The sequence below is a fragment of the Rattus rattus genome, chromosome 5 (genome assembly GCF_011064425.1).
Source record: "Rattus rattus isolate New Zealand chromosome 5, Rrattus_CSIRO_v1, whole genome shotgun sequence".
Classification (NCBI taxonomy): domain Eukaryota; kingdom Metazoa; phylum Chordata; class Mammalia; order Rodentia; family Muridae; genus Rattus; species Rattus rattus.
Genome location: NC_046158.1, coordinates 110,299,675 through 110,312,103, shown reverse-complemented (window position 1 = coordinate 110,312,103; position 12,429 = coordinate 110,299,675). Strand labels below are relative to the sequence as shown.

Genomic DNA, 12,429 nt, shown 5'->3' with positions numbered 1-12,429 from the left:
AGAGTGGCTCACATCACCTATCCCAGTTCCAGTGGAGCCAGTACCCAAATAGTGCATTACACACATGCAGACAGAACGTTCAGACACATAAAATAAAATAAATAGACCTAAAAACATTTAAAAGAAAGGAGAAGCATTGTCCAGAGTCGTTTTATTTTGTTTTGAGATAGGCTCTTAGTTGACCTGGGACTGTCTGTGTAGACTAGGCTGGGCTTGAACTCACAGCGATCCCCCTGCCTCCCAAAGTGCTGGGTGTACCACCGTGCCAGGTACCTAGGCCCCTGTTTAAGAAGACACTTGTCATCAGCGGCTGGGTGTGGTCTTAGCTGCAGAAAGCCACCTGGCCCTTCCCAGGTGTCCACATATAATGGTTGGTCCACTTTGGTACGAATGCTGGGCACCCTACTGTATGTCAGCTTTGGGCTTTGGGTTAGCTGAGGTCTGCATACTGGTCCTAGTTGCCCACCCCTTCTCTTCCATAGAGGTGGGGCCTAAGCCCGTGTTCTAAATTCCATCTCAGGTTCTCTTAAGAAGTGACCTGCGACATCCAGGAAGAAGTAACAGCCAGTGCCCCCGAGACCCACTCACTACATGCAGTCTCTGCCCCTAGAGAATGGAAAAGCCTCTGGTCTCTTTGTTCTTATGATCAGCCTTCTCCTCAAGGGGCTGGGGCCATTGGGGCAAAGCACGTTCTCTTCTGACCCTGAATCACAGATCCTGAGTCACTGGTGCAAACTATCAAGCACTAAGTTGGTGGTGAGGTTGACCTGTACTACAAATCAGTTCATTTCTCACCCAGATTAGCTTATTGGCATTCCAGGCATAGAAGGCCAAGAGCTTGACCCCCACTATAGCCCCAGAGAGACAGCCCACATAGTCTGTGGGCATAGTGATCTCATCTTAGGTAATCCATGCACATAAATTAGCATGTCTTGATAATACGTACCTAATGCTCCTGCTAGGCCAGCGTGCCTAACGTGCTCACCAACCCATCTGTGTTTGGGAAGGCCAATATCTGCAGACAGAATGGTAGTCCTCAGAATGGGGCTGCAGCTGAGTGGGAGAACACACTGAAGTATAAGAGGACATTGAGCTTATAGCAACGTAGAGTAGGTGGAGCCTTGGGTACAGTGTCAGCACCAGGAGAAAAGTCACTATCACCATGGGGTTCATCTGTCACTGGAGGAAGCAGAATATGAACTAAGAGGCATATTATGTTAGCTTACGACTTTAGTTAGGATCTGAATGTACCCCGTGTGATACATTGTCAGTCCTTAGGAAGATGTCTTGGGAGATGGTGAGATCTTTAAGATAGAGACCCACTGTCAGGTCTTTAGGTCTCTGACAGCATGCCCATGGAGGAAGTGGTCTCTCCTGGATCTCTTTTTTGGTTTTGCAGGCATGGGATGAAGGGTTGTATCCCTCCGTGTGCTTCTGGCATGATGTGTACTTCGACATAGACCTATAAGGAACAGCGGCTACAGATCGTGGACTGGAGTCTCTGAGACGGTGAGTCCAAATAACCCTTTCCTTCTAGGCATGGCGGCACACCCCTGTAATCTCAGCACGCTGGAAATGTGCAGCAGGATCAGGAGTTCAAGACCAGTCTCAGATAGATGACAGTTCAAAGACATCCAGGGGTTAATGAGATACTTCCTCAAAAACCATCAAATTAAAACTTTTGTTTTTACACATTACAAATTGTCAGGGGTTTTGCTATAGTAATTAAAAGTCACCACAGGAAACAAAGGTACGTAAACATAGCAACATGTGCTATGTTTAAGGCAACACGTGCTACGGAGGTAGATATCACCATGCTGGGTGCTTAGACCAGGTCTATGTCGGGATCCCCTGAGGAGAGCTGAGGAAGCCCTGGGTGAATGTATACTGTCTGTCGCGGGCCTCAGACCTGTGAGGTTTGGCAAAGCTTCCCCCTGCATGCTGGAGGTAAGGTGAATAGGGATTTGGCAGAGCCTTCCTCTGGTCTGAGTGCAAATGCTGATGGTATGTTCTAGTGGAAGTGTTTACAAAGGACGGGCCAGTGTGCGCTTCCCATAGAAGTGGTGGCTTCCTGATGAATGTCCTCAACCTGGGATTGCTGCCCACAAGGTCAGCCAGGCCCTCTCCTGCGCTGTGCAGAGTGAACACACGGAGGTTCTGGGCTGCTGCAGTGGCTGCTACCATTCTGCCAGAGAGTGCACAGGCCGCCTGACCCCAGCCTTTCTGTCCGTGTGTCTGTCCTTCCTTCACTCTCTCACCACCCTTCTTAGGGTCCCAGATCCAAGTTATGTAGGGGATGGATTAGGAAATGCTATGGGATGAGAGGCAGTGTTGGTTGTCATTCTCCTTAGGGTGACCTGTGAGTATCAGACAGGAAAGAAATCATGTGCACGCAGAAGGCTCAGCATGTTGCTGCTATGTACAAGTGAGCACAAATGTAACCTCTAGAAATATCCATTTATTATGTCTGTTTTGGGGGCCGAGCCCAGGCAGGTGTTTCTACTCATGGTCCTAGGAGCAGCCACACCTCAGCTGGTATGCAGCCCTTCCTTATTGGAGCTTGGTGACCGTGGACACGAGTCACTCCCCTGCAGTTGTATATTATCTGACAGCTCACTTCTTTAAAATATTTTTGAAAAAATTATGTGTATGAGCCTGCATGTATGTCTGTGCAAAATGTCCACAGAGGCCAGAAGAAGGTGTCAGACCCCATGGAACTAGAGTTCCGGGTGGTCGTGTTTGGCGTATGGGTCCTGGAAAATGAACCCTGGTCTTCTAGAAGAGCAACCAGTGCGCCCGGCTGCTGACTGCCTCTCCCACTCCTGCTTCTCTGGACTGGGAGACAAAGGAAAAGTGAGAGAGTGATTCTGTTCTGTCAAGTCTCTGAGCATAGGGAAGACCTAGGCTCATTCCATGTCATCTGTCTGTCTGTCTGTCTGTCTGTCTATCTATCTATCTATCTATCTATCTATCTATCTATCTATCTATCTATCTGAGACAGGATTTCACTATGTAGCCTTGGCTGTCCTGGACCTCTCTATGTAGACAAGGCAGGTCTTAAACTCGCAGAGATCCTGCTGTCTCTCCCATTTTGCCTGATTTAGGCTCACTTTTTTTTTCTTTTTTTTTCTGGAGCTGGGGACCGAACCCAGGGCCTTGCGCTTGCTAGGTAAGCGCTCTACCACCGAGCTAAATCCCCAACCCCTAGGCTCACTTTTAAAGGACTGAATTGGCTGGGTGTGGTGGTACAAACCTTGCTCTCAGCACTCGGAGGCACAGAAAGGCAGATCTCTGAGTTTGGGGCCAGCCTGGTCTATGCAGTGAGCTATAGGCAAGCCAGGGCTACATGGTAGGACCTTGTCTTAAAAAGAGCCCCAAACACTTGCCCAGGTGAGGTCCACCAGCATCTCTACATTTTGACCTGAAGCTAAGAGGAATCTTTATTACATCACGGCTGCCATAGCCTCCATCTTCGTTGCAGCTGGAGTGCTCCCACAGGGCTGCCACTGCATGCACTGCACCTGAGGGGGCTGCCACTGCATGCACTGCACCCGAGGGGGCTGCCACTGCATGCACTGCACCCGAGGGGGCTGCCACTGCACACGCTGCACCCGAGGGGGCTGCCACTGCATGCACTGCACCCGAAGGGGCTGCCACTGCATGCGCTGCACCCGAGGGGGCTGCCACTGCACGCGCTGCACCCGAGGGGGCTGCCACTGCACGCACTGCACCCGAGGGGGCTGCCACTGCACGCACTGCACCCGAAGGGGCTGACACTGCACGCGCTGCACCCAAAGGGGCTGACACTGCACGCACTGCACCTACTGGGGCTGATACTGCATGCACTGTACCTACTGGGGCTGACACTGCACCGCACTGCACCCGAGGGGGCTGACACTGCACCCGCTGCACCCGAGGGGGCTGACACTGCATGCACTGCACCTACCGGGGCTGACACTGCACCACTTGTACTGTACATTCCTGTTTAGAAACAAATTTATGGGTCCTTCTCACATGCTGCAGGAGATTACACAAAGTTGGGGGTATCAAGAATGGGGATCACGGTGGTCATTTTAGCACTGTACCTCCCACAGAAGGGTCATTTCTAGACAGAAGAAAATAGTTTATATGGAACACTTCTGGGCTGGGCAGTGGTAGCACATGCCTTAAATCCCAGCGCTTGGGAGGCAGAGGCAGGCGGAGGCAGGCAGAGGCAGGCAGATCTGTGAGGTTTAGGCCAACTTGGTCTATGCAGCAGCTTCCGGGACAGCCAAGGCTGTATGGAGACCCTGTCTCGGGGTTGGTGGGGAATCTCTTCATTGTTTTGGTCACTTCCTTATGTGAGACACATAGACGTTTTTCTTCTGAATATTTTATTGCTGCTTGTGGCATTCACAACTTAGGGAACAATTGTTAAGTGCTGCGTTCCCAGCACTTGAGCCAGTGAAGCTCAGGCCTCCGCTCGTCTTGTGATGGTATTTGCACAGGGGATGCCTTGTGAGTTCTTCCAGAAAACTCCTGGGCCCTTAACACCTATTTCCAGCATTTGGAAATCCGAGGCAGGAGGATTGACATGAGTTGCAGACATAGTCAGCTAGAGGTGCAGCATTAAATCCTATCTTAAAATAATTATTAGAATAATTTAGGGGGAAAAGCCTCTAATAGAGATGGGAGATTGTGCGCATGACTGCCCTACTGTGTGCTTCTAGAAATCAATATGAATGGGCCAGAACTAGAGAAAAGGCTGTGAGAGGCTGTACCCTACTTCCCTCCTACTATGTGGGTGCTGGGCATGACATGAGGTTATCAGGCTGGGTGACAAGCACCCTTACCTGTGGGCAGTCTTGCTGGTCCAACTATTTGCATTTGAATCCCAGCTACTTCAATCCCCATGGGTGCATATTTACCCACTTTTGGTTTTGGAAACAGGATCTTAAAATAAACAGGGTCTCACTCTGTAACCCATGCTGGCCTGGAATTCAGCATCTTCAGCCTCAGTCTCCCAAGCGCTAGGATTTCCTATGTGCCATATGTCACAATACATGCACTTCAGTTTTGTCAAAAGAAGTGAACCAGGAATAACTGGTACCTACCTATAAGACTGCTGCGATGAAGGAGGATATTGTGTAAAACGAAACTCAGGATATAGTAAGTGCTCAATACGTGTTGGACATGTTGGTCTCCATGAGGGCACAAACCCAGGGCCTCATGCATGCCAGGAATTGGCTGTATCACTGAGCTATTCACTTAGTCCCTATGACCTACTGTGGCCTCAGATGCACACCATGGATCTGACATGGCATCAAATCAGAAATGAATTTCTGAAAGACTTGCTCATAGCATGCCCTCCCACACCCCCGCCCCAGCCCCCTCTCTCACTGGCAAGGACAGTCTCACTGTGGTGGTGGCAGGGCCTTAAAACAGCAAAGGAATAGCTGAGCGGTAGTGGCGCATGCCTTCAGTCCCGGCACTAGGGAGGCAGTCAGCCTGGTCTATAGGGTAAGCTCCAGGACAGCCAGGGCCACATAGAGAAACCCTGTCTTAAACTACCCTACTTAAAAACAGAAGTAGAGCAGTAGTTCAGACTACACTGCTTTGACACTTGGTGGGTAGCATGTGTGCACCTGCCCAGGAGCTATCTGGATTCTCAAGTGGAAGACACAGACACACAGACACACAGACACACAGACACACACACAGACACACACACACAGACACACACACAGACACACACACACACACACACACACACACACACACACACACACACACACACACAGACACACACAGACACACACAGACACACACAGACAGACACACACAGACACAGACACAGACACACACACACACACACACACACACACACACACACACACACACACACACACCAGTTAACTTTTGACATGCCATGACTAGCTCAAAGGCTAGGCACTCCCAAACCTTCCCCTGTCAGCAAATGCTCCCCTCTGGCACTCCTGAGACTAAGCTAAGCCTTCCCCTGCTGTCCCAGGCCCAGTGGAGGAAGTGAGCATTGGTCACTTACCCTGATTCTTACATGGCTGATTGGCTTTCTGTCCTGCAGCTCTTACATCCTGTCCTCCTCCTTCCTGAGTCATGAGGACCCTCCTCTCTCCCCCCCCTCTCTCTGTGTCTCTGTCTGTCTGTCTGTCTCCTCTCTGTGTCTCTGTCTGTCTGTCTGTCTCTCTCTCTCTTTCACACACACACACACACACACACACACACACACACACACACACACACACACACACACACACACCCCCAGCCCATGCAAATCTAAGGGCCCCTTCCCGTCTCCCTTTGCCTGACCATTGGCTCCTGGCACCTTTATTGATTAATCAAAAACCAATTGGGGACAAGGACCTTCAGTGTTTGGACATGAAGATTCCTAATTTGGGGGCTGCATTATTTCAAAACATTGGAACCAATTCCCAACAACAACAACAAAAAATAAAGCAAAGAAAAAAGTTTACAACGCTGCCTTCGTTATTTGAGAAACGAATGTAAGGACAACCCCAGGTATCTGGACTCTTAAACGCCGGGCTCTAGAGACTCTGGGATGTTTTCTGTGTTGGGGATCGAACCCAGGGCCCTGGGACATGGTAAGGAAGCACTGTACCATGAAACTACACCCCAGAGTCCAACAAGGCTACTGAATGACAATTAAAGATTCATAATTGCTGAAATTCTGGAAAAATATAAGCTACCAATTTTGTATATGCTCAACTTGGTTTCCTGAAAACATCTGAGGTTCTTGCATGTAACTTTTCCTCAGAGCAAGTACAACTAAATTCTGACTTTGTGACAATAAAGATTGTCAGGAAAGGCTTTGTGAAAATGTTCAGTCCCCAGGAGACGTGCCCTCCTGCAGCCTGTGAACGGCGGCCAGGTCACAAGTCAGCAGATGCAGTGGAACGGAGTGGGGTACTCTGTGAGACACTGCAGGACTGGATGGATGGCTTAGTAGTTAAGAACATGAGCTGCTCTCCCAGAGGACCTGGGTTCAATTCCAAGCCTTGGGCCCTGCAAGAGCCGGATATAGACTGGCCTCAAGTTCTCCATGTAGCTGAATATGACATTAAACTCCAGATGCTCCCGAGTCCTAGGTTTACAGCTGTGACCACCCCCCAGCCCCCATTTTGAGATAGGGATTAGGTAGCCCAGGCTGGCCTCACACTGACTAAGTGAGACTGGCTTTAAACTCCTCATCCTTTAAGGTACCACCATGTTCATTTCACGCTTGCCTTCCCTTTTTGAGACATGAATTTGCTGTATAGCTCTGGCTGGCCTTATATAATGTAGACTAGACTGGCCTTTAACTTTAAGATTGTGCACTTTATTTTTTTTTTAAATTACGTATTTTATGTATATGAGTACACTGTAGCTGTCTTCAGACACAGGGCACCAGACCTCATTACGGATGGTTGTGAGCCACCATGTGGTTGCTGGGAGCTCAACTCAGGACGTCTGGAAGAGCAGTCAGTGCTCTTAACCTCTGAGCCATCTCTCCAGCTCTCTGCTTAATAAGTGCTGGGATCACTGGCATGTGTCACCCTCCTGGCCACCTCTGATGTCACCTTTCCAGGCTTTTAAAAATTATCTGTTGGCATGTCCACACGGGGTTATATATGAGCGCAGGTGCCTGGGGGCTGTCCTGTCCTGGAACTGGACTTACAGATGGCTGCGAGCCACTTGATGTGGGTGCCTGGAAACCAACTGGGGGCCTGAAAAAGCGGGAAGAACTCAGATGACTGTGGAGTATCTCTCCAGCTACCCCTTTTATTAAAAAAGAAAAAAAGATTTTTTAACAGCACGTAGGAGACAGAAGTGAAAGCTGTGGCCATGGCCTTCAGGGCTAGGTTAGGTCCTGCAAAACTGAAGGAGGTGGGCTCTGGGCGTTGGGCACATGGTAGATTGATAGGCCCTGGGTTCAATCCCCACCTCTGCAAAAAGCAGGCGTGGTCGTTCACTGCCTGCTTTTAGAGGAAGAGGCAAGAGGATTGGTAGAAACTCAAGGTCATTTTCAGCTACACAGCACCAGTCAAATCTTTGAGTCCAAGGCCAGCCTGGATCTGTGTTCCAGGGCAGCTACATAGTTGAGACCCTGCTTAAAATTTCAAACAACAAAACCCGCAAGGTTTAAAAACTCTCTCTATCACTTTTAGTTATGTTTGTGTGTAAGTGCTCGTGCCCACGGCGGTTAGAGCACTGTATCCCCTGGAGTGGTGAGCGGGCTGGCATGAGGGCTGAATTCAGCATCTGTGTTCAACATATTTGTTAAAGCACACAAAGAGGAAATGGCCAGTGTCATCAGGGGCCCAGCCAGGCTTGGGGTGGGAAAATGCTTTGACTTCCTATCTGGCAAGAAAAAAAACAATTCCAAGTTTGATCCTTGCCAGACTCTTTGGCCTTTACCAGGCTTCCTCACAGAGTCTGCTGTAACTGTTTCTGCAAATTCGCAGAGGAACCTGAGGTCTCAGGGCACGTTGGATACCCACGTGCTGGAGAAACTGAACAATGACCTTAGGTTTCATCGTGCCTGGATGAAACATGAAAATACCCCACACCGCTGAGCTGGCTAGTGTGCCTCTCTCTCTGTAGCCCTTCAGTCAGCTGAGCAGTTTGCCCTCGCTCGGCTGCAGTACCAACACAGGCACCCCCAGTCTCCCCGATGAGCAGTCTCATGAGGAGTTAGGTTGGTCTCAAACTCCCTATGTAGCTGAAAATGACCTTGAGATTCTACCAATCCTCTTGCCTCTTCCTCTAAAAGCAGGCAGTGAGCCACCACGCCTGCTTTATGCAGAGGTGGGGATTGAACCCAGGGCCTATCAATCTACCATGTGACCAATACCCAGAGCCCACCTCCTTCAGTTTTGCAGGACCTAACCTAGCCCTGAAGGCCATGGCCACGGCTTTCCCCTCAGCACCTACTTATCATGAAGGGGCAAGGGTCCAATGTCTTGGTTAAGTATCTACGCTTGTGACTGGGGAGATACATCCTGGGCAGGAGTGAAGGGGTTAGCCATTCAGCAGCAGAGTTCCTAGGGTTTACTGTGACAACAAAGATCTAGGCATGGCCTAGGTTGTCCTGACATGATCCCATCAGCCTACCTCGGATATCTGAATGCAGGGCCTCACTGTTGTGTCCCAGTCAGGGACAGTATTTACCGCCCTAAAGTGGGTGTTACAGCTCTCGGGGGGCTGCGTGCAGGACGACACCTGCACCTTCACACTGCTTCTTCACTGGAGTAAGAGGCTGCTAACATCCCCAAGGTTTCCATTTCAGCTGGGATGAGAGTCTGGAGTTCATGTCCCTGGTATTCAAGTGTATGACACTGAAGAGCAAAGAGGCAGAGAGCTCATCCACTAACAGGCATGCACTGCACTCATGAACATGTGTCAAAGCCATGTGCACCGAATTCCAGCGCCAGGCAAGCATACGCAGATGCATTCTCTGAGGCTAGCTGGCTGGACAGTCTAAATACGGAGTGCCAGGTTCCAGTGAAAGGCCCCGTCTCAAAAACCAGAACAAACCAAACCAAACCAAACGTAAAGCAGACCAAGGTGAGAGAGTCTTGAAATGACACCCAAGGGCGCTGTCTGGCCACCGCTTACACACACTGAAGGGCAGCAACTGACCGCAAGAAGCGGGTTTAGCGTGGAGTCTACTGTCTGCTGGGTAGTCCAATAACGCTGTGTCAGGGCAGGGTCCGGTTACAGAAATCACTGACGGGAGCTTCCAGGAGAAATGGGGCACTCTTTTTGCTTTCTGGACCTTGGACCCACCTGACCCTACCCAGCAAAGCCCAGGATTGAGCAAAGCAGATAACTAACTCCTGGCTCAGTTAGGTGAAACTGGCTTTTGGCTAATAACCTAAAGACCCAAATAACTGGGGACAAATAAACTTATTCTACAACAAGAAAAAAGCAAGCCACATAACAAAAGGCTTTGCGTTCCAATAGTTTATTTATAAAAGCAGGAAACATTGGGTTCACACTATTCCAAGAAACTCAGGAGACAGCTCTTGGCTTCTACAGGGGACAGTCCAGTCTGATCCTCTGTGTGATAGGAACTTCCCAGAGTTTAATGCTGTCCCGAGTTTGTATGTGGTGTCAGAACAGGGTACTATATCTGGTGCCAAACCTAGAATGAATGGGGGCTGCTCTGGAAAAGGCTGTGTCACCCTCCGGGGATGCACCAATTCCTACCCCAATACCCAGTCCCTAGGCAAGCACTGTCCTTATTTGGGCCCGAGAGGCCTCTGTTCTCAGTTCCTGACCACCTGCCCTTCTTTGGTGACCGCCCAGTTATAACTCTTCGGAGAGTCCAAGGCCTCTTCTATCCGTGCCTCCAGGTTCTCCCGAGTGATGAAGTTTCTGGCCTCCTCCTACGGGAAGAGAAAGGTTAGCTACGTGGGATCTCTCAGAGCTGGCTGCCTGCGTAACTTACTGTCTCTAGCCCACCTTAAGAAGGGTGTCAAAAGAGCCCAGGGCCCCTTTGAGTGTCCCACCAATAGGCCAGCACAACTGTACTAGGTGACCTCAACCATTATATCCCTCTTCCTCGGACAATTACCCATCAGATCTCTCAGCCACAACCCAAGAACGAATCGTGACAACCTGATTGGGAGGGGGGGGAGATGCGGGGTGGTGGACTCTCTCAACCTTGTCACTCCCCCTTACACGATAAAAACAGCTCCATTCTCATTTATGGTTTCCCTGACTTCAAGTTTCACACTTGAAGTTACAGTACTAGCCTGTAACCTTTCATTGACCATCGCCTGGGAGGCACTCTCTGTGCACGCAGAGCAGAGAAGCCTCCTGAAGACTGGTCACTTGCCACCCTGTGCTGCTCTCCCCAGAGCCTCCCTTGCTGGATCTCCAATACCCACATTCCTCACGACCTCCGCTCACCTGCAGTTTGAGAACTTCTTGCTCTTTCAGTTGCACCCAAGCCTGCTCCTCCTGGGCCCTCTGGGCCTGGACCTCAGCCTGCCGCAGCTCCTGGGCCTGTGCTTCGAGCTGCAACCTAGCTATCCTGCGAGGGAAAAGGAGCCGAGAATGAGCGGGGCCGCGGGTGAGCCTAGCCCAGCCCACCCAGCCTCGCGCCTCTCGCACCGTAGCTCCTGCAGTCTCCGGTTCTCCTCCCGGTTCCAGGCCATCAGCTCCTGGTGCTCTCTGATGGCCTCTTGCGCCTTGCGCTCAGCCAGAACCCCGGCTCGGGCCTCGTGCAATTTCCCTCGCACCTCCAATGTGAACTCTCGCCTGGGTGAGGACGGGCTTCAAGTGAGCACCCATCCTCCAGCCCCAGCACTTCCCAGGGGGCGCCGAAGGCCGCCTGCCCTTTACACACACCTGAGAGCGCGCACCGTCTCCCGGTACTGTCGGTAGCGCTCGGTCAACACGAACAATTCCGCAGGGTCCACTGCAGGAGGCATTTTCACGCGCCCGACCTTGGACTTGGCAGGCGGATCGTGGCGGGACTTGCGGCCGCGCACGGGCAGAAGGAGCAGGGTTGGGGGCTGGGCCCCGGGCCGCGCGGCCAGGCGGTTCAAAGCCCGCAACATGACAGCTAGCGCCTGCGCCCTGTCCGGAAGTGGTCGCGGAGCATCACGGGAATCTCCTGTCCCGCCCCCGTAGGCGGAGCTCTTGCTGTCTGGCCCATCGGGTCCCTGGAGTCTGGGGTAGAGTGGGAGGGGTCCCTTGGAGACCACAGTTCGCTGGGCTGTATCGCCCGCTAATGACAGCTACAACACCAGGCGCTCTTGCCTACTTGTTCACAAGCTTGGACACAGCTACAACACCAGGCGCTCTTGCCTACTTGTTCACAAGCTTGGACACCGCCCCAAAGCGTGTGGCTCTCTGGCCCACCGGTGGCCTGTGTACCCTTCCAGGGCAGATGCAAGAAATTCTGAGCTTCTAGCTACTTAAGTTAGGCTTATACTTCCTCTTTGAGTAAGCGTTCTCCTGGTGCACTTTAAACTTTAGGTTTGCAAACGAGCAACAAACCTTTTCCTTGCATTGCACTGCCCTGTTGTGGTCTTGGGCAGCTCTGCAGTTGCCAGAGTTCTCAGTATCAGTGATCACTTGTTTTCTACTGGGTGGCCTGTGTGAGGTGATGCTTGTCCTCTTTCACCTGAGCCGGGGTCTTCCCACCTTGAGACCATTTATGAAGCTTTTAAAGTACTATCTCCTCTACAATTGAAGAGAAACAGGCGGCAGTGCAGGGCAGAGAGCATCCGTCCCAGAGGTAGCTGGCTCTCCTCTGGGAGAGTTGTTGGTAATCAGAAGCTGACCGTGAGGGCTAGGGAACTGAACTTTCATCCTACTCATTAGTGTTGTCAACACCAGATTCTGCAGAGAATCTGCACTTAGGAGGGTCTGAGGAGCCTGGGCTGACTGCAATACCTG

At 51.1% G+C, this 12,429-nt stretch overlaps 1 protein-coding gene across 1 annotated transcript; it reads right to left on the bottom strand.

Annotated features, from left to right (window-relative positions):
• Window positions 1-9,966: 9,966 nt before the first annotated feature.
• Mrps26 (mitochondrial ribosomal protein S26) lies at window positions 9,967-11,626 on the bottom strand. Its single transcript, XM_032904209.1, has 4 exons — window positions 11,374-11,626; window positions 11,137-11,283; window positions 10,933-11,056; window positions 9,967-10,406 (listed from the first exon to the last, which is right to left on the bottom strand). The coding sequence occupies exons 1-4, from the start codon at window positions 11,583-11,585 to the stop codon at window positions 10,287-10,289; spliced, it is 603 nt and encodes a 200-aa protein (XP_032760100.1). The 5' UTR covers window positions 11,586-11,626; the 3' UTR covers window positions 9,967-10,286.
• Window positions 11,627-12,429: the final 803 nt, after the last annotated feature.